This window comes from Suricata suricatta, chromosome 5 (genome assembly GCF_006229205.1).
Source record: "Suricata suricatta isolate VVHF042 chromosome 5, meerkat_22Aug2017_6uvM2_HiC, whole genome shotgun sequence".
NCBI classification, from domain to species: domain Eukaryota; kingdom Metazoa; phylum Chordata; class Mammalia; order Carnivora; family Herpestidae; genus Suricata; species Suricata suricatta.
The window spans coordinates 141,695,722-141,722,270 of record NC_043704.1 but is presented as its reverse complement, the minus strand read 5'-3'; the positions used below and the strand labels follow the sequence as shown (position 1 = coordinate 141,722,270).

The following is a 26,549-nucleotide window of genomic DNA, read 5'->3' as shown; positions in this document are numbered from 1 at the left end:
CAAAATGTGACTGATCCACATGTAATAATATTTGCTTACACATGATGCGAAAATACTATGCTGGAGAAAGCTCGACCTTCCTCCAAGCCTCCACTTCTGATTTCCTCAGATAAAGCACAATGTATCGATCAGTTCTCTGACCAGTTGTAGAAAGGATATTAACGTAGCTGGGGGTAACTGGTAAGGGGAAGGGAGTGAAGATAGGAAGGGGAAGATGTGTCAAGGCTGCTGGCTGATGAATGAGATGGAGAGCGTGAAAGCAGAACCAGCTGGCATTTTAAAGAAGGTTTACAAATGTAACTGCAAATATGATTTTAAAGTGAGTTTAGTCACAATCGTATGTTTTTTTTTCCCCTTCATTTAACAAATCAAACTAAAAAGTGGCTTTTTGCTTTTCCCCTTGACTATGTACTAGAGAGGCAACAAAATAAATAAGACTCAATGGAGGACTACAAATGCCCTTTGATAAGCAACTGAACTAAAACCATACCCCAACAGGAGGAGATGGCTTTTCCATTAAGAACACTGGGGTGCAATTATGAAGGCAAAGGAGAATGTTTGCTGGACTGGCAAAATCAGACACCTATGCCACACAAATTTCAAAGCAGAGCTTTCTAAAGGTCTAACGGTAGAGATAGGAAATAAGTGTCAAACAATATATGGGCACGGGAGGGTGTGTGTATGTGTGTGTTTCATTGCTTCTTCATGTGTCTTTTTAAAAACATTTTTTTATGTTTCTTATTTATTTTTGAGAGACAGAGGCAGCGCGAGCAGGGGAGGGTCAGAGAAAGAAGGAGATACAGAATCTGAAGCAGGCTCCAGGCTCTGAGCTAGCTGTCAGCACAGAGCCCGACGCGGGGCTCAAACCCCCACCTGTGAGGTCATGACCTGAGCTGAAGCCGGACGCTTAACTGACTCAGCCACCCAGGCTCCCCTTTTAAACAACGGATGACTGCCTATTTGGTTGAGATTCATGCTTCCTTCTGACCGCTCTGACTACTGTGCTGTAGTAGGAGCCAAACTCTGGATCTCTACATGTTACTGTTTTGATACATTCCTTCGGATACTTTTAAAATGAAATGCAAAATTTTACCCCAGTTTCATTTTTTTAAAGTAGTTTATTGTCAAATTAGTTTCCATACAGTGGAAACTTCCCCACAAGTGCCCTCCTCCATCACCACCACCTCTTTCCCCCTCCGTCTCCCTCTTCAGCCCTCAGTTCATTTTCAGTATTCAATAGTGTCTCAAGTTTTGCATCCCTCTCTCTCCCCAGCTCTCTTGCCCTCTTCCCCTCCCCCTGGTCTTCCATTAGGTTTCTCCTGTTCTCCTGTTAGATCTATGAGTGCAAACATATGGTATCTGTCCTTCTCCGCCTGACTTATTTCACTTAGCATGACACCTTTGAGGTCCATCCAGTTTGCTACAAATGGCCAGATGTCATTCCCTCTCATTGCCATGTAATACTCCATTGTATATATACCACATCTTCTTGATCCACTCATCAGGTGATGGACATTTAGGCTCTTTCCATGATTTGGCTATTGTAGAAAGTGCCGCTATGAACATTGGGGTACATGTGCTCCTATGCATCAGCACTTCTGTATCCCTTGGGTAGGTCCCCAGCAGTGCTATTGCTGGGTCATAAGGGAGTTCTATCGATAGTTTTTTGAGGAACCTCCACACTGTTTTCCAGAGCGGCTGCACCAGTTTACATTCCCACCAACAGTGTAGGTGCCAGTCTCTCTACACCCTTGCCAGCATCTATAGTCTCTTGATTTGTTCATTTTGGCCACTCTGACTACTTTAAAGAGAACATGGGTAATTCATTAGGTGCCACCCATCCACTTTCGGTAAAATGGAGATCCAGAGACAACTTTAAGGATCAACAGTGAACACACTGCTTGATCTCATGCTCAGCTACACTGGTGGGTCTTCCTCTAAAACTATGAGGCTTTCAAGGCTGTGGCAGGCACAGCAGGCAATTACCAATGTCTTCCTGGCAAAGAAAAGTGGGTGTAGCTGGCCCATGTATGTGAGGGGAGGGTATGCTATTGCTATCAGAGACAAAGGGGGCATAATCCTGGCATATAATCCGGCATAGGAACCGGGAAAACAGAGCCAGATACAGAAATAATTCTGAGAAGCAGCTTGGTACTTAACAAGTATTTATTGAGCACCTACTATGTGCTAAGCATTATTCTGGGCTCTGGGGACACAGCAGAGAACTAAATAGGCCAGGTCACTGTTCTAGTATCATTACATTTTCATATAAAAGGCAGATAGTGAACAAATAAGAAAACCAACTATATAAATATCTAGATCTCTAGCTCTCTATCTGTAAATATAGAGATCTAGATATTTATTTATTTATCTCTATCCAGTAATGATAAGAGCTCTGTGAATTGCAGGGAATTAAAATACAGTGAAGCAATGGAATTTCACTGGGGGGCTGCTTTTAAACTGAGTGGTCAGCCAACACATTAAAGCTGGGATCTGCAAAAGAAGAAGAAACCATTCAAGTTAAGACTGGGCAGGATGAGAGGGGAGGATCGAGGCAAAGGGAACAGTTCTTGCCAAGGTCTTGGCATGTCGGAACAATAGAAAGAAGGCCATTGTGGCTGGACTCTGAGAGGGTGAGAGGGAGAGTGGTAGGAGATGAGGTCATGGTGTTGGCCGGGGGCCAGGTGGGTGGTGTGGAGTAAGGGCAGTCTGTAAAGGGGGAATTGAGATGATGTTTCAGGAAGCAGCTACTGAGGCTGTGCATTAAGATAGTGGGGAAACCAAGCCAGATCAGTGAGTGAAGAGGCAGATGTGGGAAGTTGGGGAGTGAGGCAAGGGAGGGTTCATGTTACTGGGCTGTAGAAATAGACTGAATTTGAGTGAGGAGGAAGAGGATGGGTATGGACATTGCTAAGGATCCTGGACCTTACCATGAAATGGCAGAGAGTGACCAGGACCTGGTAACATTGCACAGGGTCAATGGCTAGTTAGTGGGCGGGGGTGAGGGGCAAGATCTCCAAAGACTTGGGAGCAACATGTCTGTCTAGAGGTGGCCTTGTGGGAGTGCCAGGGTATTGCCAGAGCTCACAATCAGATTTCCACAGCTTGTACTTGGATGGGTAATTTATTTCTGGGATCTCCCAAGTGGTGAGCTAGAGTTGTAATAACCCTCTTACATTACTAAAGATTGGGGCAGGCGTTTGTCTGCCGGATTGTGATCTCAATGGCTCTAACTGTAGAAAGAAAGCCAAAGAAGGTAGAGGCAGGGCTAAAACGTAGGGAATCCAGATATATTCTCCTCCTTTAAAAAAGAGTGTTTTTTTTTTAAATTTTAATTCCAGTATAGTTAACTCACAGTGTTATATCAATTTCAGGTGTACAATATACTGATTCAGTGATTTTTTTTATATTACTCAGTGTTCATCATGATAATCCCAATCAGCCATTTCACCCATCCCCCACCCCACCTCCCCTCTGGTAACCCTTGGTTTGTTTTAAATCCATTTTTGCTTAGACTCTTATCATCCATCCTAAATATCAGTTTAATTTATAATATTCTCTTTAAGACTCACTACCAATACTCAAGTTTATACCAAGTACTGTATATCAGGCAAGTTGCATACATTGTTCCCTAACCCTTTAAGGGAAAGGAACTCTTTTAGAGAAGAAATAACTAAACCCCCAAAATGATAGCTTTTTCCCTTTATATCAGATAATACATAAAAGCGAACAAATATTAAGAGTTCTCTATGAAAAGGCATAAAAAAGTTTCTTGATTCCCTTTTGTTAATTAATGAACAATTGAATGTATGTTTTCCAATGTATGGAACCCTGTGCAATAGGCCCACAATCCTATTACTTAGTGCTCTCGTACATATTTTCCCTCTGATATCGTCTTAAGAATATATTCATGTCAACAGGATTCACTCTTTGAGGTTTTTATCATCAGGTGCCACCCTGTGCTACAAAGGTTAAAAAGAGAAATGCAATGAAAGGGAAGTTCACTTTTAAAGTTAAGCAAAACAGACAGGGTTTATAATGCAGATACATATTTCTTAAATTGAACTGGAAAAGGGTCCTAGAGGTTAAGGTTTGATGGCCCCTCACTCTAACATTAGCACCTGAACCCAGTGGCGAGCACCACACTCCAGACTAAGATCACAAAGGAGAAACACCCCACCAGGCTGTGAGATATTTCTGAACAGTGAACCTAGCCTTTTGAATCATGTCAATTGCCAGGTTCAAGAGACAGTCTGATTCCAGTGGAAGGTTGCGGCCTCAACTTCACAATGAAAGGTCTGGCCCTGATGACTTCAAAGTTCCTTACGGGTTTATAAAATTCTCTAGTTCTGTTTCTCAGTGACTGAACAAATGGACAGCAGGTAAAATGCTCAGAAAAGCAGATGAGTCTCCATTTAGGCAGGGCTGGTGGCTGTCTACAGGACCCACCATTTGACTGTCGTGGTGAATTGAAGGTGGCCCACGTTGTTCGCTCAGCTCTGCAAATTCAAGAACTGGGCTTTCTCGGCACTCGGTGAGGTGATCAGAATCCTGGAGAGAGACCCTACCTAAACCAATCCACATGAGGAGAAACAAGAAGGCGAACTTATCAATAGACAACAGATAGTCTTATGATTAACGTGTTCACGTTTTGCAGAAACAAAAACACAAGAAATTGGCTAATAAGAACGCAATTTAAAAAACAGGGAAATGGACAGACAAAAGGAGCCCCCAGACCACCATGAGGTATGATGAAGAATCCCAATCACATAGCAAGAGACCCCTTTTCTGCCAGCAACAATGCTTGGTTTTCAGGATTTAAACTCCCTGTCCCTTAGACAGGACAGCCCATATTTGACACTTCGTTTTCTTTCTTTCCTCCATTTCCTTCCTTCCTTCCTTTTTCTTTCTCTCTCTTTTACTTTACAGATTCTTTCTTTAGATCACTTGAAAAATCACCAATTAAACTAGCTATACATAAACTCATGAAATATATTGTTTTTCAGCATGCACTATTAAATTCAGTAAATTTTCAGTCTCCTAAGGCAAGCTAATGTTTCTTTTTGCCACAATCTGGGGACAACACACTCTGTTCCCCTTGAAGTCTTTTCCCAACATGATCATGAAAGTCTGACACCAGTATCAAGAGAGGTAAGACACAAAAACAATTTAAGCATTTAAATTACAGGCAAATTAAAACCTGGATAAGTGTCTATGTAGTAGATAGCAATAATCTGAAAAAAACACCGTCACTAAATTTCAATGGAGTACTTGGTGATGTAGTTGGAAGTGTCTTTGTGTAAAGAGCCTCATGGAAAATGAAAACAGCCTTCAAAGTTATGTTTCCTAGAACAGTATTATTTAACCTGTGGCTTGCAGACAAGTAGTATCAGCATTCCTTTGGAGATCATAAGAAATATTTCTTGGGTCCCACCCCAAACCCATTGAGTCAGAACCTCAAAAAGATACACACAAAAAAACAAACATACAAAACAAGAAAACATACATCAGGGTCTTCACAAATCCTCCTGATGCACACTAACGTGTGCGAACCAACGCCCTAAAATACAACTCAGGGAAGAAAGCCCATATAAAATAATCAATTAGTCAAACAAATAAACAAAACTAAAATAAATAAATGGAAGTCAATCATAGAAACAAGCACACAAGCAAATGAAACATGTCCAACAGTCTCAGTCTTTCTAAATAAAACTTTCCAAAAAATGGGACCATAGGGTCCCTGGACAAAACAGAAAGTGTGACGCACAGGGCAAGTAAATGAAAGGATAAAACTACAGCTGGAAAAAAGAAAAAAAAAACTTCAGACTTCAAGACAGGTTAAGTTTCTGTGAGCCCAGTACTGTAAACTCTCTGAGCTTTGTCACTCAATTATGCTTGCGAGCAACTAATTCTTTTCTTCACACTTGAAAGAGCCCCATCACCCTAAAGAAGATCTTACACTGAAGGGAGGGCAACACAGGGCACAGATCGGATGGGAGAACATGGCTCTCTCTGTCATCCCCCTCCACAATGATGCTCCGTCCTCCTCTGGGGGCCCTCATGCACATGTCCTACTCCAAATGCCCCTTCCATGTAGATGGCACCTAAATCTCTCTGTTGGCCATCGGATTCAGATCTTGCTTCAGTTCTCTCCTTATCCTTGCCTAAAGCACATCTTCATGGGGGTGTCCCATTGTCACCTCAAAGGGATCACGTTTGAAACAAGATCATCATCTTTATCTTCAGAGGATTCTCAGACACCTTTCTCCAGTCTTGATGCCATCTACAACACACTGGCCTTTCTGTGGTCCCTGTTGTTCTCTGCTTTCCTATCTACGCCCACTCTGGGATAGCTCGGCTTCCTAAGGGTAACCTTTCTGCTCCATGGCATCTTGCAAAATACCAGGAATCAACTCAAAGCAGTCTTAGCTCCTGTACCAACAGCTTTCTTCTACTAACTGCATCAAGATCCTTACTTGTTTGCTTGACTTTCTCTTAGTTTGTTATCACGTTTTGGAAACAACTGAATTTCTAGTGTTAATTACTTGCAATGATCATCAAGTCATATTCAAAATACTTAAAATGCTTATAGCTCTAGGGGCATCTGGGTGGCTCAGTTGGCTAAGTGTTTGCCTTCAGCTCAGGTCATGATCTCATGGTTGGTGGGTTCAAGCTTGCATTGGACTCAGTGCTGACAGCTCAGATCCTGAAGCCTGCTTCAGATTCTGAGTCTCCCTCCTTCCCTCCCTCTTTCTCTCTCTCTCTCTCTCTCTACCTCTCCCCCACTCATGCTCTGTCTCTATCAAAAGTAAATAAACCTCTAAAAAAATATAGAACGACCTTTATTAAAAAAATTTTAAAAGAAAAAGAAAAATGCTTATAACTCCAAAAATCCAGACAAAACCTTTCCTTTGATTTTTTGTTTTTTGGATTTGGGGTTTTTTGGAACAAACAAACACAGACACAAACCTACACATGAACACATATACATAGATTCTAAAGCTACGTTTGAAACCATATGATAACACATTTATAGTTTTTAAAACCTAACAACATCATTTCCTCTAGTCAATATATCCATATTCGTTGATTTCATGGCTGCCTAGTGGTTTTTTGTGAAGATAATACATCATTTATGGAATATACTCCCTGTTGATGGACCCTTAGATTGCTTACAATCTTCTCCATTAAAAGCAATCCTGTAATAAGTACTTTTGTGCATACATATTTTGGGCAGGTACTTCTGGAATTAGACTTGCTATATAATAGGACATGTACATATTTAAGGCCTTTGATCCATTATGTCAGACAGACCTAAAATCTCATTACCTGTTCCTATTTCCCTGATAAGGATAGTGTGTGGGAGTGGCTGTCTCCCTACACCTTAATCTACCCTGCTTGTTAGAATATATTTAACTTTTAAAAAATCTAGCTGGTGAAAATAATATCTTGCTGTAATTTTAGCCCTCATATCTTTGATCATTAGTGACATCTTTTGAATGTTTGGTAGCTAGCTCTGTTTCTTCACTTATAAATTTGTGTCCCTTTTATTATTGGAATACTTTCCTTTTCTTTATTTTTTCCTATTGAGTAAACAGTAGGGGCATATTTTATATTTAGATTATCAAACCTTTGCAGTATAAAGCTGCAAACCTTTTTCTACACCAGTACTTATTTGCTCATTATTGCACATTATGGTAGGGTTTTGCTGGTAGAAAATTTATAAATAATTCTCTAGTCAAAATTCAGGGATGTCCTAAAAACAATAAAGAAGTTTCAATCTGTCATGATTTTCACTTGTGGTTTATGCCTTTGGGATGAAGCTCATGAAACCACTCCCTGTACAAAGATTAAATAATTATTCACTTTTGTCTCTTTCCTGACCTCTTAAGGCCTTTCTGGAATGACTATCCTCTGGCTATTTTAACTGTTCCCTCTCAGACTCTCTGGTCCAGCTAAGCCTGTCTACCCCCGTCCTGCCCCCAATTCCAACAGCAGATCCACGTTAGCGTTCTGCCTTATCCTAGCAGGGACTGCCTCCCATCGTTCCCCAACTTTAACCAATATGCCAAATATCCAATTCCTCTGTCCACCTCAAGACTGACCCGAGACTCTTTTTTTAAATTTTTATTTATTTATTTTTAATGTTTATTTATTATTGAGACAGAGAGAAACAGAGTATGAGTAGGGGAGGGTCAGAGAGAGAGGGAGACACAGAATCTGAAGGCTCTAGGCTCTGAGATGTCAGCACAGAGCCGGACACGGGGCTTGAAGCCATGAACCATGAGATCGTGACCCGAGCCGAAGTCGGCCACTCAACCAACTGAGGCACCCAGGCACACCCTCTAAGACGCTTTTCTTGCCCAAACAAGTCTCATCGTTTCTCTTCACTTTGAGTCAATGTCACACAATTTAGCATTTAATTACTCTCTCTGTGCTATGTGTCTCCTCTGTTTCCTCAAATACATTAACCTTGGAAGAGCAAGAATAACATTGTAGCCTCCTTCTGTCTTGTCCAAACCAGCCTACCTATGCAGTGCCAACCAAAGAAAGAACTCCATGAACATGATGCATGGATTGATATATTTTATTTCTCATTCCGAAATTCCAAGTTCCAAATCCCTTTTTAATAGCTCTAGGATATGAGGGGCACCTGGGTGGCTCAGTTGGTTAAGTGTCCGACTTCAGCTTAGGTCATGATCTCACAGTCGGTGGGTTCATGCTCCACATCAGGCTCTGTTATGACAGCTCAGAGCCTGGAGCCTGCTTCGAAGTCTGTGTGTGTCTCTCTCTCTCTCTTTCTCAAAAATAAATAAACATAAAAAATTATAACTCTAGGATATGAAACAAATGAACAGAGAACTAGACTACAAGATACTGTAATTCAACAATTCATACTCAAAAACCTTATTTCTCTCTTTTCCAAAACTCCTACAGATGGAAAATACACAAAGGTATAGGAGAAAGCAAATGTATTCAGTTACATTTGTACTCAAATGTACAAATGTGCTCTGGTTTTTTCGTTAAGTCAATATTGACATGAAAGTAAATACATGAATAAGTGAGAAGCAAACAAATACTTTACAGGCGGGAAAAACGCCAAACACCTCAAGGAGAATTTCATTTTTATATTTTTCCCTAGTTTTATGTCAGTGCCTTTGGAACTGAAAGCAAAATATTATTTTGAAATTAAAAAGCAGAGAAGAAAACTGAAAGAGAAACACAGATAAGTATGGAGTGGGTTTCATTACAGTTTCCCAAAAATGATAAAATCAATTAAGGGCTCTTTAATTAATTAAACCCATCTGCTCTTTCCTCAGTAAATATTGAGCAGCACTGACTATGTGCGGGTCAGTGTGGTAGGACCAGAAGGCAATAGAAGGAAGGAGCAGACAAGGATTCTTTTTCTCTGGTAGCTAGTGCGAAATGTCAAAGGGAAGAAAACAAAATGGTTAGGTGTCCAGAGAGTATCTATCAGTATTATCAGAGTTCAGGATCTGGAACAGGGACTTCCATGTAGTTAAGTGATATTTATCGAGCACCTACTGTATGCCAAGCAAGGACTGAGGATCCCACAGCCTAAAGACCTTTGAGATGGTCCTTGGGTTTTGTGCATGGAGAGCTTGCAAGCATGGCCACTGGAATTAGAAGATTAACGGGTGGTAAAATTCAAGTTTAGTGATGCTACATGTGAACAAGTTTGAGCGATATTTGAAGATACAATGTCAGCTGGAGAAAGTAAAACAAAACTCAGCCCTTCCATTCCCCCCAATGAATACTCTTGAAAATTTAGTTAAAACTCAATACCACACCCAGAGCCAGTGCTGACCTCACCAAAAGCATTTTGAAACATAGGCTTATACTCTGTAAGCTGGCTGTAAGAAAGTAACGCCCCGCTCCCTCCTCTAATTTAGTTACTTTAGGGGACAAAAGGCATCCTGGGAACTTAACTGAGGAAAGTGCAAGTATTGTGAAACACAGCAATGTAAAAACCAGACAATTTCCCAATAGATTCATCTCAGACTGCGGGGTGAGCTTCCTATGGAGCCCCGAGACAGGACTGCACTGCTTTCCAAAGTAAAACAACAATAAAAAAGAAAAGTTCATGTAAGAAGTATGAGAAATATTGGAAGCGGAGCTCTCTACATGATTTCAATCCAGCTGACTGTGGAGATGGATGCCAGAGAAACATAATGGAAGTGCAAAGAAATGTTTCAATGAGTAGCATTGATCTGAGCTATTGCAAGGATGCGTCCTCCATTATCCTCATGCATCAAGTCAATTCTGGGCCTTTCAGTCACCCTCTCCATACCATTATCACTAATAACAATCTCTTGGAGTTAATGGTTCTTATTTATATTTTATCATCTTCATAATATGTTAATATATTGGCATTCTTTACAGGACATTGAAATACATTACTAGGAGTCTAATATTGATCGTCAAGACATCTTATCCAGTAACTAAGTACGCCTGCGATGGGAAGAAATGGCAGGAATCTGCAATGTGAAAAGGTAAGGAAACCCTGGGGAAATGGCTTGAAAACAAGTTCTAGAATAAAAGCCTTGGAGAACCAGGATTAGCACTCTTAGAGTCTTTTCACCTAACCAGAGTGCTGCTGTCATCTCTGATCATTGAATTCCTTTTACAGATTTTGTTAACATGCCTCTACTTCCACTAAATCTATATGAAGTATGGTGCACTGTTGATTTTTAGGCATGGGTGAAAAATGGTGAGAATTCTATTTGTAAAACGGGAAAATGCTAAATCGGCTCTGGTATATTGAACTATAAGGCCCCTATCCCACCTCACATACATCACAGTGAAAGGAAAAAGTCATCCGAACATGACTTTTTTCATGCTTAGGAAAACTCCCTACGTTTCCAAAGAAGTACATGAATCCTGGCCATCAACCTTTGAAAGGTGTAATTAGTTCTATGAAATTTGAGTATGTGGAAGAGAATTAAGCATTATTAGAAATATGTGTTCTTGGTCTAACTTTTCTGGTAGGTGAGCAAATGGTGAAGCTTTATGGTCTACTGCCATCTAGACACATTTTAGTTAGTAAATATTTCTAGATAAGCCCAGCCGGGCATCTTCTATAGGTAAACTTGTGTTTTATTCTTTCTTTTGCCATATTTTGATTTTAATTAAAATTGATACTCGAAGTAAGAAACAGGACAAGTACAGGGGAAAAATAAAATAAAATCAGATTTCCCCTAGATTTATTAGGTTTTCCACAGTCACTCTTTCCAGCTCAATTGATGCACCATGACATTTCCCCTATGGTCAAATAGCACCAAACAAGTCCATCTGATAAGGGCTATCACAAAATACAGTTTGCTGTATTCCCAAGACAATAACGTAAAAAGAAAAATCCTGATGCCCAAACCCTTGTCCTTTACTCTGGGACAGAAACTGCCTGGGATTCTAATCAAATAGGAAGATTTGGGCTGCTGAAAGCTATTGTTGTCTGCTGTTGTTTCTTCAACTTAGAATATGAGGTAGCAGACAAAGAAAATTAGCCTGAAACACAAGCATAACCCACAAAAAGTAGCTGAAGAGTACTGAAATGGTAGGACAGCCGATCCCAGCAGCTGTCTGGGATCCCAGGCCCCTGGTGGGATCCCAAGGATGGTGTCACAAAGAAAATAAAACATTTCTGCTTCTGCCAAATGGGAGAGATTCTCTTGCAGCTCAGACCTCAGTCAGGAAGTTCATCTTCCCACGATAAGAGGCAGATTATAACACCAGAACACAAAAGGGGCAGGCCCATCTTGCAGGATGCAGGGCCTCTGGTTCAGAAATGGCAGTGAGAAAGGATGAAATCTGGCCATTTGTGGCAAGGTGGATGGAACTCGAGGGTGTCATGCTAAGTAAAATAAGTCAGGCGGAGAAGGATAGATACCATATGTTTGCACTCATAGGTCTAACAGGAGAAACTTAACAGAGGACCATGGGGAGGGGAAGGAGGAAAAAGATTAAGGGAGAGGGAGGGAGGCAAATCTTGAGAGACTCTTGAATACTGAGAACCAACTAAGGACTGATGGGGGAGGAGGAAAGGGGGTGATGGTCATGGAGGAGGGCACTTGTGGGGATGAGCACTGGGTGTAATAGGGAAACCAAATTGACAATAAACTACAAGTAAGGAAGGAAGGAAGGGAGGGAGGGAGGGAGGGAGGGAGGGAGGAAGGAAGGAAGGAAAGGAAGGAAGGAAGGAAGGAAGGAATCCAAGCAGAGAGAGCAATACTTGAGTAAGAGGGACTTATCAAGACATTTTTCAGTGTTGAAAGGAAGTGTTTAAAGGGAAGGAAGACTGTTTAGAAGATCGTGGATTCTACCTTCAAAATTTAAATGAGGACCTTGTACGTATTCTATAGCATTATTCATAATGACAAAACAGTGACCAAAAAAGTCATGCCCATCGATGAATATTGCTTGCATAACATGTGATGCAAATGCACTAGAAACAATTACCCTGAAAATACCAAAAAAAAAATGATGTAAGTCTAATGACTTGGTGAAAATGTCATAAGGTATGCAATTTATTGAGAAAAGAAGTAAAATAACCTACTTGGTGTGATCTCATATGTCACAGATATGATTGCATGTTTGCACAGACATAAACAATGCTACAGAAGAACACATTGACTTTCTTATTAATATTGGCTATTTCTGAGAATTCTGACAGAATGGTGTGTTGTGCAGAAAGAGATTACCAATATTTATTTTACATTTTGAATGGTTTCATTAGGTGAAATAAGTAGGATTACCTTGCAAGAGACAAATTTACAACGTGTTGAGGAATTACATATATAGAAACTATATTTAGTGAAAATGGTAATGAGAACCTTGATGCAAAGAAACAGGGGGAAAAAATCACATAAACAGAAGAGAATCAGGACAACTTGGAAAAATCAGGAGGCATCCAAACCAAAAACACAGTGTGTTCCTTTAACCACAACTAGGTTACTGTTTTCATACATTCCTTGGTGAGAAAGGCTTTGAAGTTTAACATCAAAATCCTATCTTATATCATCTATCATTACTTTCGACATATCTTTATGCCTCCTTAGTTAATTGTATGGGGAAGATGTATAGAGTTCTCTTTCCAAAATAGGAATTTGTCATTCTTACCTGATCTTCAAAGTGGTCTTTTCCAATTTTGAGTGAAAAAAAAAAAGTCATGTCAGCATTGCTGTGGACCATTATTTAGCGTGGATAGATGATACACGGCTAATACACTCAAGATCCTCTGAAGAGTAAAGCAGACAATGAGAAGAGTCTAACACTCAATCCATCCCTATCCCCTCAGGCTAAGTTCACCTCCTGATATGTCCAACTTTCTGCCAACCCAAGAGAGGAAGCCGCATATACAAGCTGCTATTTTTGGCAACTGCTCAGGAATGGCCTCTCTTACTCCCTCCAAACCACCATCACTACCATTTAGTCCTGACCTACTTGCTGACTCTCAGCCCCAAGTTCCAAATACTGGCTACTCAGACTGCCTTTGAAATCCACTCGGCCCCTCCCTCAGTTGGCACATACTTGGATGCTCTTGCCAGCATCTTGGAATGTAACGCTGTGGCAGTTTTCCTGTGCGTTTTTTCTTCTCCTTCTCCTTCGTCTTCTCCTTCTCCTTCTCCTCCCTCCCTTCTCCTTCCCTTTTTTCTTCTTTCCTTTTTCTATTGCAGTTTCTGGCTTAGCTCACCTCTGCTATTGTAGTGTGTCCCATTAGCCAGAGATGTAAACCAACTCCAGCCAACCGTCCGAGGGTGCCCAGCCTGGTGGCCTGCTTGTTTCGTGGGATGGGGAGGGAGGCGGGTGAGGCAGGGAGAGATTGCATCACTCTGTGTATGTAAAGAAACGTGCTTTAACAAGACTTACTTCTGATACACAAAATTCCTTTGACACAAAGTGTCACAGATATAGATGACATTAAGCAACTCTGGTTTTCAGCAACAGACTAATTTGCAAGACATAGACTAATGCATTCTGAAAACCTTTCATTATGTACTCAGTCTGCATCAGGCACTTACTGGCCACTGCAGGACACTCACAGATGGAGATCCCATGGTCCTAGTCCACAGGAAGTTCAGACTAATCCTGACACAGATATGAGGAGTAAAGGTACATTCAAAAAGCCAAAAATAAATTTATGACCAAGCACAGAAGGAAAAAAGTCAAAACCCATTCCCACTCTACTGTGGAAAGAAATGGGAGGGAGGGGGGAGTCGATAACTAAAAAAGACAAGAAGGACTGGAAAGTAAGAGAATAAGAAGGAGAACACAGAAGTTTAGCAGCTAAAGGCAGGGAGGCAAGAAATGCAAATAAACCCATAGCTGTAAACCTGAGATAGACGGAGGGGAGTGAGCAGAAACGGGCAAGTGGAATGAAGCTGTGGGACAGAAAGAAAAGAATTAGTTCACCAGGAGGGACAGTCTGGGAAAGGCTGGGAAATGTAGACTACTTAACGTACAAGCAGGGTCACGCCAGACAGCCATCCTAAACAGAACAGGAATGGGGATGTGAGGGAAATGAACTTGGCAGAAAAGATGGCCCATGACTAATAATTATAGCTCATCTTTCTTGGACCTTGACTGACCTAAACCCCTCAGTGACCATGTTGAAACCCGACTCTCTTTCCACCCGTACCCAGGACTCTACCATATGCGTGTGCTGGGAGCACAGAGCGTCAGAGAGTGGTTGCACACACGTCCTAAATTCAACCCCTCCGCGGATCTCCGGGCGGTTCACAGCCCACGAGCAGCACTCTGTCTGGTGAGTACCTTGCCTTGTGTGATCCTCATGCCAGTACAGGTTTGCTGGTTTAAACATTTATGCTGTTGTCTCCCCCTCTCAAAGCCAGATCCTTTCCACACTGAACAATGCACATCATGAGCTTCACTCCTGATTATATTTTTAACTATGGATGGATGTCAAACAGTTTATATACAGGCATTCCTAAATATGTGTTAAGATTTGATTCCAAAGACTTTCTGAACAACACACCTGTTTCCAGTCAGAAACATTAATAAAGCTTTGATCCAGGTTCTCTCTGAGAATTAGAGATGGGCAGTCAGAACAAATAAAGCAAGTGCTCAGAGGTTTATACTAAGTGCCTCAACATGCAAAAAACCCAAACAAAGCACTAAGTTTGTCCTCACAGGCATTGATTTTTTTTTTTCTACAAGACACCAGAAGCCTCAAATGTATGACTCTTCCGTATCAAGTTCTATGTCCACATTACAGTTTTCCCTAAAGAGGGTTCTTTGATTTGTAAACTATATTTTCCGTGCCAAAGAGCTCTTATTGTTTGCCTTTGGAAAGGAAAACAAACGGTCAAATTCCAGAAATTTGAAACGTGGAATAAGATCTTAGCCTTTCTAATTTCTGCTTCTTCTTTTCTTTGTTTTCTCTTTCTTGGTGCTTCTCATAAATCACAAGTTAAATTAAAATTGTAGAATTGCCATTTTTTTCTACCATGCTGTTGATGGCCTCATCGTAAATGCTTTGAAGATCATTAGAATTCTCGTAGTATAAACAACTATCATGAAATTATTTGGGGGGGGGGAATTAGAATTGATTGACCAACAAGATTTCTAAAAGATGCTATCAAAAATAAGAGGGAAAAGAGAGTGAATATCTAACATATATAATATATTGTCAGTATATCTCAGATCATGAAAAGGTACAATACTTTTGAAAGAAAGGAAAATTATTAGTTACCTATATTTCACTGAGACTTGTCCTTTTTTGCTACCAATTAACAGAAAAGAAAAAAAAAGATATGGAAAGAACAGATATATGTCACCTTGAGACCACTTTGTCTCTCCACATTCCCCGTGGTCATTTAGCCTCAGTGAATATCAGAACCACTGAAATAATCCTTAAAGTTTCCAGAAGTGTGTAAGCATGTTATATGCGAGAGAGATAAATCAAAATGGATTCACTGAATCTGCTGATGAAATTCAGTGAGATCTAGCCAGAGACCTGGGAAGAAAAATTGAATAATTAGGTAGAGAATCCAAATATGGGGTGATGATGAGAATTCTTCCTGGAAGACTGGGGAAGGGAGTGAATTTTTAGGTATGGGTGTATATGTGAAGTTAGAGAAAGAAAAAAAATGTCTTTCTCAAGTTGGGAGAAAATGAGCATGCCCTAGGCTTGGGATCCTGATTGTCTTGTATTACTGGGGCCAGAAGGAATACAAAGGAAGCCATCCGTGAGGCTCAGGGCTGACATAACTTCAGCACGCCCAACACCAGTGCACGTAATGGTAGATCTGATCAGAGCACACACACATGTAAATACATGTGTTCTTTAAGAAGCACATGGATTCCACAGGGCTAAGAGGGACCTGTGCACACCAAAAGAAGTTATTTAAGGTGACTAACCATGGACCCTGAGGAACAGGAGGTGGCAGTTTTAATACATGCAGCAAAACCATGACCCAATTTCCAGACAGAAGAATTTAGAAAGATTATGCCATAAAGTACATAGTATGCCACTGATTTGCCTCCTGTCTGTACCCTTCAGCCAGAAGCCCAGGGAAACACCTGTTACATTCAAGGTCTTTATCTTTCCAATTGGTAAACAATTCCACCAATTGCACAATGAAAAAATTCTGTGAACCTGGCACCCAGATCTGGAACTCTCGGTTGTCCTTGCTGCCAGAGGTCAATCCAATGTGTCTGCTTTTGACATATTTCAGCCAAAGAATGTTAATGAAATTTTCCGATACACTGTGCTGGTCTACCACATGTCCCGCCCCGGAAATTTGGGATTACTAAAATACAGAGATATCTTAAATGCCAAAAGGCTACAATAGGTAGAGATATGGCCAGCTTTTCAGGCTTTCTGACCATTGTAGGGACCCACAAAAACACCGACAGGATGAACAAAATGCGTTGCCTCCAAACTAAAAAGAAAACTATGAAACCAAAACAATAAACATTTGTTTACATGTCAACAAAACACTACTCACTGTCTACTCTATCCGTTGTTCTACTTAGTCCTTTGATAATCTTTGTGCTCGAGAAAATCTGTATGTTACTTTTTTTTTTTCACATTGCTAGAACACTCCTGTATGCAAGATGACAGCCCCAAGTTCACAAGCAAAGAGAGATCTATTTACTTGCACTCGTAGAGTTTTGGCAGCAAAATTATAACACCTCTTTAGATATTTTATTGCCAAAAAAAAATCTATTTTGATGTGGAACATGAATGCCCTTTAATATGTGTGTTAGTTTGTGGGATGGAGGCTTCCAAGACTGGCCAGAAAATATGGGGGTTTTAAAATGAACCCTCACATCTCCCATTGTTAAAGGAAGCCACTAAGCTTGGGAGAGAAATTCTTCCATGTTCATTGACCTATCCCTTCTGATTTTTTTTTCCTCATCTTTTCCCAGCCTATTAACACAGTTAAACACAAAAACAAGAACAAGCCAGGAAGAGAAATTTGACATTGTTACTTACGATGAAGTCAAGTTGTCCTAACAGATAAATAATGAAGTTTAAAGGCAGTGGTTAATCTTTTGGAATATATTTTCAAAAGAGCATCAGAATTTTATTCTTTTAGAATTCCCTGCCTTAAACTGAAGCACAATATCCTTCTTTCTAATGGTTCAAGTCTGAATTGGAATGGACAGCAACAGACAAGAGGCCTAGGGGCTGAAAGTCAAGACCAAGGATAATTCAGGAGCTGCCACAGCCCTTCAAGGGATTAGCACCATGTTAAAAAAAAAAAAAAAATGTGTTTTTCTCATCTCCTGAGAAGACAGTAAACATTACAGGTATATCGTACGGTTTTTTGTTTGGTACACTAGGAAACAATCTCTGACATTTTATTCCAAGCTTTGTATACACTCCTTCAAATACTTCATCCACTCACAACTACTTGGGGGTATCAAAGTATATTTGCTTGAATGTGAAGTTCCCTTAGCATAAGTTATATTCACGGTGCCACTATCCAATTTGTGTGAGTGATAAGTTTTAAAAGGGGCAACATGAGAGTTTATAGACATTGGTAATAGTTTCTACTAAGACTCACATACATAAGAAAAGCTTTTTAAGGTATCTTAACCAGTTCCAGAAGCCCAGATAGTTAGCATTCTGTTTTCCATTTTCCTTTTCATTAAATCGTCATCAACCAGCAATTTGACTAAGATAAATAGACACCAGTACATGAGATAAAAATAGAAAGACTTCTCAAAAATCCTCGTTAAATTCTACACATGATCCATATTCAGCTTGAGAATGAAATAACCAAAAGACCATCTCCATCTAACCTGTAAAGTGTGATATCTACCAATTTCTGAACACTACAATATAATGATAGAAAAGCTAATTCTGAAACAAATTAAAAGTCAATACCTAAAACCATTACTACCAATATTTAGAAGACCGAGAGATTTGTTTTTTCTTCCACTGTCCCTTACTTTCCACACATAGGTTAGGGCATGATCAGGATTGCCTTGACTACATATGAAATCAAGTTTATTTTTTCTATTTGGTTATCACTCATAAAAACAGAATTCCAGGTTCCACAAACTCTCATTAAGTCAGCTAACAGGGACATTTTGGAGACTAAAAAGGGTACCTAGTGAGAAAAAGAGGTCTTGCTTATGTGTCCTGAAGATGTTACTCCTTTTTTCATGTACCACATACTCTAGTGACTATTTAAAGGCTACTACTCAGAAATTCGAAGATTCAAACTCCTGAAGAAGTAGTATTCAATCAATGGATTTGTCATTTCCTCCTAAAACTAGGTTTCATTCATAAAACTAGGGCTATCAGGGCCTTAATGAGGCAATCCTACTGCCTTCATTACCCCAACTGGTTAGACCAAACATATGCCTAACCATTCAGTTCTTATACCACCTGCAGAGAGGAAGAAGTTAAATGCAGAAAAGTAAAGCATCCCACTGTCACCATCAAGTCTTTGGAGGAGCTCTAATTTTACCCAAAGGAGAAAACTTGAACCACCACAACAAAGTCAGCAATGGCCATGATGAACCAATGCCTGTCATTGCATCCCACCTCTGGGAATTGCTCTCCACCCACTCCCAGGTGATGGAGTGCACCGGGTTTAGATGTGCCAAAGGATGCAGACAGTTAAATTTGTCAAATCACTGAAGTCGGCAAAGTACTATTTGATCTGCTCTAGAGAAAGCAATGGGGGCCTGGACGAAAACTCACCAATGGCACAGAACCAAGGTCATCTCCCAGTACCACGAATGCATCAAGGCAGGCTCATTTATCTCAAAGTCAGTCACGAATGCTAAGCCTGGAAGAGATCTTAGAGGACCTGACCTAGAAACCAATTCACTGACACACAATTCAGAGAATTCCCTTCCTCCAAAAACAAAACAAAACCAGAATCCATGTCCTATCATTTATTATCCATATTCTTGAAATTTGTTATCCATTAGAGGTAATTGTTCTGAATTACAAAACTTTACTCATATATCTTATTCCACATGGTATATTTATACTTCCTGACCAGCAACTCTATATGAAAAAAAAACCACTAAAATTTAAATGTGAACAAATACTCTGCCTATATCAACATGAAAAAAAAAAAAAAAGAATCCAACTTAACCTCTGTCAACCTCTCTTTTTATCTTTTCCAAGTTGCTTTCTAGTGTCTGAAATCTGAAAACCAAAGGCCACCCCTATATGCTTTTTCAAGGCCCTGAAAACCAAGACTTACCAATAAATCTTTTTATTAGTATTAGTATCCTATAGATTTACAATCTCTAATAAATTCAAGATTATATTTTTCTTTTATTTTTTAAATGTTTTTTTAATTTTTGAGAGACAGAGAGATGTAGCACGAACAGGGGAGGGTCAGAGAGAGAGGGAGACACAGAATCTGAAGCAGGCTCTGAGCTGTCAGCACAGAGCCCAATGCAGGGCTTGAACCCATGAACCGAGAGACCATGACCTGAGCCGATGCTGGATGCTTAACCGACTGAGCCACCCAGGCACTGCAAGATTATAGTTTTCATGAGTAGTTGTTTTTCTTTTGTAGAAACTCTGAAGGGAAACATCCCATAAAACCCAAAAATCTCTTTACTATGACATCACTATAAAGAGATAGACCCAAAAGTTGTGTCTCTTTGGGTAATTTTGTTCTATTTCACACTGGCCACCAAAAAGCAATATGCATACAAAACCAAATATTCTATTTTTGCATGTCTTAAAAACTGTGACCTATGTTACTCTAAGTTACTGGTCCTTGTTATCTACCACATCATCTTTAGGGATAAACAGCCTGAAAATATGCTTTTAATAGTTCCACAGATTAAAGTAGCAAAAAACAAAAAAACACAAACAAACAAAAAAAGCAAACAAAACAAAAAACAAAAAAAGCAGGAGTAAAAAAAGGGTATGGTTCCAAAACAGAAACGGGAAATTCACTTTGGCTATTTGAACATGCGCTCCTGGGGGGTCACGAAACCCCTTCCAATCGCACTGGTTTCAGATCCTTCAGGAAATACGGGGTTTCTAATTAAATGGCACTATCTAAAAACTGGTATTATATGTCTGTCTCCATTTACAGAAAGTGTATGTTTCAATCTTGTCCAAGACAGTTTAGCATTTTTCCCACTACTGCAAAAAATACATCGCGAATACATCTCGGACCCTCAACACAGGTATTACAACACATAAGTACACTGGTACCTTTGCACTTTCATCGGCTTCCTTGCTGCGCAAAAGCTATAGCATAAGAAAGTCTATTCTCACATGCTTTTGATATTACACTATTTAATCACATACAGCTGTGGCTTATGAGACTGTTACAAAACACAATTTTAACATAGTACTCGACGCCAATTTTGGATAAACATCAACCATTGACTCTGAATAAGAAGTCCGAAGCTAAAAAGATGTTCTCTTAAAGGAAAAGACCGGCTTTCTTAGAATTTGGCACGGGCATAATTGTGACTGAGCGCTGTCTGTGCCAAAAAGACTGATAATGTCAAAAAAGGATTGTGTAAAAATCACATTAGTGCAAAAATGAGGCTTTCCAGAATTCCTGGAGCCAGAGAGACCTGAAATGAACTTACACCCCTCCTTCCCTTTTGCCTTCCTCCCTGCAAATCACCCCTACCTCCAACTGTCTAAAAGCTTTAATTACTTCAAAGGAATAACGTTGAGCTATATACTTCTGTTATTGAGAGAAAGTGAAAGGAAACTGCATTAGAAAGATACTGTTAGAACAAACTTACATGAGGTTTTCTTTGAATTTGGAAAGATTCTGGAGAAAAAAAAACACATGAACTTTTGACATATTTCCTCCTTTTAAGTAGACACTAAACTTAGGGAAACAATGACTATATTATAGAAAAGACAAGCCCAATGATGATAAAAACCGAGGAAAGGAAAGAAAACAAAACAATTAGAAATGGAGGGTGGCCCCCTGTAACTATTTTTCGCTTATTTAAAACCAGTTAAAACTGTATGCAGTCTAAAATGGGGTCAGATTTATCATAGTTTCATATTATCACATTACTCCCCCCCCCCTCCAAAGTGAAAGAAATATTTAGGGTTGTACCTAAAAATTCTACCACTGGAAGATTTGTAGAAAACCAGTTTTGTGTGTTTCAGCCTTTCAAAGGCAAACAGAACTTGGGAGTTTTCAAGGCTGTTTTAAAACTGGCAAGTTACCAACTCTGGCTATCAATGCAAATCTGAGGCAGGAAGTACTAAGGAAATTCTAGACTCCTTCCCTCCCTCTGCAAGATTTTCTACATTTTCATGTGCAAGAAGTATGTTAAGGGGTTGTTCTGTTTTGCTTTTGAAGGATTTGTACATTTACATCTTTGAGAAGATCCTTTGCCCCTTAGGAGCCTCTCTCCTCCTTTGCCTTCTCCTTAAGTCCTTTGTGTTTCAAGTGTTTGCCCTTTCTATAGCACAATCAGTTGGGCTCTAGCTAGACTTTGAGAGATGGGCCCCTGTCCAGGTTGCAGATGGTTAGAAACTCAGCCTGAAATCAGTGTGCAGTTGATGAATTACTCCTTACACCTGACCCCAACTTCACACCATGCTCTGAACACAATCTGAATACCACCAGCCAGAAAAACCCTGTAAGCGTCCCACCGTCTGAACCCATTTCTGTAAGATCTTCAGCGGAAGTGGATGGCCAAAGAAGGAAAGGCAGTAGGCTGGTGGAAAGGCAGTGTGACCTGGTCAGGGGAGGGAACCGGAAGGCAGGACGAGCTTGCTGTGGACTCTTGGAGAAGATGATGAAAGTTTCTAAAGTATCACTTATGAGAGAAATACCTGTTTCACGCTGCAAAATATCAGTTCACCAGGCTGTGACCATTTTTCACTCTTTTTCGCTTTCCTAGTTTGACTAAAGTCGTTTTGCCAAGAAACCTCCCCAAAGTACCTCACATTCAGATCAAAATTCACCCTGGCTCTCACAGTGCAAGAGCGACAGGTTAGCTGCTTTGAGTGGCTACCACAAAATCATTGAGAAATATTAGGTTACAACTCAATCAAACATCATTATAGACATTATCATTAAGCTAAGGAGCCATTTTTCGGTTCCCATTCTCTAAAATTTGCTGAGTATTCTGGGTGGCCTTCAAACAGCAAATTTGTTTTGATGAAGATTTTTTTTTTAATCCAGCTAGGTCTCTTATGTAAATAGTATAACATGTCCCCAAGATTTCTTCTTTACTGTTTAACCAAAACCAATGTTTCTTTTTGAAAGTGCTCCTTTCGAGAGGAAAAGAAAATTGGCCAAAAGAAAATTGACAAATGACAACTCTGAATGTGAGGTCTTGGAGGGTAAGCATTCAGGAACACTGTGACTGGGTATAGCTGGCTACCAGTCAGCCACTGGTTTTCATTTACCTTACAGGTACATTTCTTTCTAATATAACATTTTAAGCATTTAGACAATTATTCAAAGGGAGAAAAGCATAAATGTCTTATTATTTTTTTTTCTTTTTAAGCAACAAAGTTAAGGGACTGGTTCTAATGTGATGGGGAAGAAGAGGAACAGAGAAGGCAGGCACGTGCCCCAAGCTTTTCTAAAACTTTAACAGCATTTGAGCAAATGGAAACATTTCCATGTACTTAAAAATCCTACTTTCATTTTGTTTTATAGTAGCAAGACAGCAGCTGTATCTAATACACATAGGAAGTAAAAGAGAAGGGTCAGTATTTTGCACTTTCCGAATGGATACAATAAATAGTAAACCTTTTCGTTCTTTCACAATCCCATAAAGATTCTCCAACCCAAACTAATGTCAGCAAGTAGTTTTTGTTGATTAGTTGAAAACACCTGAATTTAGACAACAGATTAAGTGATGATGTCACTAGAATATGACTTTTATGGTCAACCGCGGAACTGTATTTTTATCCCCCATAAGTATTCTTTATATATCAGCATCATTTTCAACAGCTATGATTTCAAAAACGGATTATAACTATACACCAAGGCTTGAAGGACACCAGATCCTATGAATTCCACCTGGGCTTACCAAATAAACATGGGCAGCATGTATTTCCTTCAAAAGTATTATAGATTAAATTTTAAGATATAAGCATAAAAACGAGCCAAGAAACGATGCTGAAATAACCTAGTTGTGTCCATGGTCTATGGGGACATGAGAGTCCTTTATTACATAGTGTTCATGCCGTCAGGAAACCCCACATTTTAAAACACGATTGACCCTCCTTCCCATCCCCTGTGTGCCCACGTTTCCAACCAGGGCATGTTTTCACATCTTCAGCTTCCAGGAATGGTATTAATGTCTGTCATTTCAGAGACACAGAATAGTATTTGACAACTTCACAGCACTGTCAAAATTTTACAACATAATAATCAATATGCACTACCAGGATAGCCAAAGGAGCTGATCTTCCATTCCCTACCACCCTGGTCTGATTACTCAAATATCAGCTCAGGTCACCTAATGGATCTAGCTTCTTTAAAAATGTTCCAGAAGTTGATGGCTTTGACTAGCTTGAAAGTAACAAGATCCAGATGCTGCCTGTCTACACAACACTAAACTACACAGGACCCCAAAACAGATTTTTTAAAATTCCATCTCTGTGTTTCAGGCTCTCTTTTCCATCACTTCACTTTTCCTCTTTACCCCAATCTCTCTCTCTCCTTGTCTCCCTCCTTCTGACTCCCTCTTTCCTCTGTCTCTCTCTCTCTCTCTCTCTCTCTCTCTCACACACAGACACACACACCACACACACACACCACACACTTCCCATCAGTGTAGCTCATCCAGCATCCTGTCCTTAATATAATGTGCACGACATTATTTCCTGCTAGTAATAAGGTAAAAGAAATCTCAAGCAGGAAAGTAATTATTCCATTATTCCATCCATTTTTATCTAAAGTTTCTTTTCCAAATAGACTTCATAGTAAAAAAAAAAAAAAAAAAAGACCCAAAAAGAAAGCAAGAATTTTGAAACATTTGGAAAAATTTAGCCAAATGAGTAAAAGGGATGGAATGTCCGATATTTTTCATGGAACCCTTGAGTTTGTTGTTTTTGTTTCTTTGGGGGATGAGAAATGACTATAAATTTCCTTTTTTTTTTTTAACTTGTCCTTGCTTTGCCATTTCCTTAGGCAGGCAAGCAGCAGTCTCTACCCAATCCCCCAAAGAGTTAAAACTCAAGGCACTGGAGCAGGAGGCTGGTCTATTTAAGCAGCGGCAGCACAAACTAAATGCTCACAAAGGCAAAAAGCAGTGTGAGTCGACCTTGGAGGGGCAGGGCGAGTCACAGAGCGATTGAAAAAGAAAGAAAAAAAGCAACAATTTTTAATATAATTCTGAAAGTCTGCTGCCTGGTCTGGTTTACAAATAGGCATTGTTTGAGGAGACAGAATAAATAAGAGCTAACTACAGCATGAATTACCAAACACTAATCACATCATCGAGTCCTGGGGACAGCACAGATCACTCAAGGCACGCCTTGTTCACTCTCAGCATATTTATTTATTAAGAAGACAGTGGAGTCTGGCTAATGCAATACAAAACAATATCAGCCGAATAGAAAGGGAACCCATGCATTCAAAGTGGTAACTCCACCAACATCCCCCCTCCCCCAGTCAAGTCCAATTTAATTGACAAATTGGAGCAGTGATTTCACACCTGAGAGTCTTTCATGTCTGAACGGCAGGATAAAGTTCACGGTTGGCACTGCCCACTGCTCAGTTACGTGGGCTTGCCACTGGCCCCGTAATGATCATTTGAGCACACACATAAAGATGAAAGTATTTAACCAATTCACGTCCAATTATTAGCAGTTACATTTCACCCTGTTCCAAGACCCAGGCCTCCTGATGGATCTAGCTTCTAGAAAAACAGAGCTTCTAAAAGTAAAAAACATCTACTGTAAAGCTCCAAAATTCAGTCTCTAGCATCTTGATCATCCTCGATATAAAATAAAATATGTAAGGCGAATAAAAACAAAACACAAAAACACACCCAAACAAACTCTAAGGGACTTGAGTCAGCTGTACTGTACCCTCCCACACCCTTCCTTCATTTTATACTCAGCGATTAAAAGTTTGAGTTGCCCCCACCCCGTGTGTCCTATCCAGTGGGAAAAACCCTTTGAGGGCCACAAACAAAGAACAGCTCACCAGAAAAGCCCCTGAAATTGTATTCTTGTGCCTGATAATCACTGTTACGATCTCCTTTCTAACAAGCCTGTCCATCTGCAAAGGACTTTACTACGGGTATCAGGAACGTTTTCATGTTGCCAAATAACAACAAAGGACCACGAGCGAAACTAGTATCTCTCCTAAAAGAGAAAGCCACAATCCCGGGTTTGCTTGCTTTCTTCGTATATTCTCCTCTGCCTCATTAACTCCCTTGGCATGTTACTAATTTCAAAGAAGCAGGAAGAGGTGATGGGGAAGGGGAGGTAAATAATAATCCACATGCCTGTCTCTTTCCCATCCCAAGTGCAGGAGACCACACTGACTGCCAGCCTGTGGGGTGAGCCATACCTTGGTTTGGAGATACTGAGGATAGTAGTAAGTGTACTGGGGGTACATTTGTGGCTGATCCAGGCGTTTGCCCATGTAGCTGGAATCTGTATCTCCGAGGCAGGGAACTGGATAACAGGGTAGAGTGCCCCAGGCCGAGCTTCCTCTTAAACCACTATTCCTGACAGTCTCGATGACTGATGAGGCTTCGGAGATCCCTCGTCTTCCACCACTCGCTAGTTCCAACACAGCAAGAATTTAAAAAAGAAACACACCAAAAAAAAAAAAAAAAAAAAAAAAAAACGAGGGTATTGGTAGGAAAAGACGACCAACACGCACAGCCTCTCCAGATCTTGCCTTCCTTCCCCCAGCTGCCAGGGTCCACTTGGGATGAGGCAGTTTGTTCTCTACCAGGCTGTCTGTCGTGATGTCAGTTGCCAGCGTTTGTAAAGAGAGAGAGAGGAAAAAAAAATCAAAGTCCTTTTAGCACAACTCCGAATCCTTGCAGATCAGCTTCCTGTCTCCTGTTTGTCTCTTTCCCCACCTTAAAGAAAATGAAAAAAAAAAAAGAAA

The 26,549-nt window shown here is 40.1% G+C and overlaps 1 protein-coding gene across 3 annotated transcripts in view; it reads right to left on the bottom strand.

Annotated features, from left to right (window-relative positions):
* The window catches only part of RBMS3 (RNA binding motif single stranded interacting protein 3), a 676,668-nt gene extending 650,473 nt beyond the window's left edge, over nt 1–26,195 (bottom strand). For all 3 annotated transcript variants that reach the window (XM_029940376.1, XM_029940377.1, XM_029940379.1), the window contains exon 1: nt 25,998–26,195. In XM_029940376.1, the coding sequence (XP_029796236.1) occupies nt 25,998–26,072 (75 nt within the window). In that variant the 5' untranslated portion in view covers nt 26,073–26,195. The remainder of the gene's footprint in view (nt 1–25,997) is intronic.
* Nucleotides 26,196–26,549: the final 354 nt, after the last annotated feature.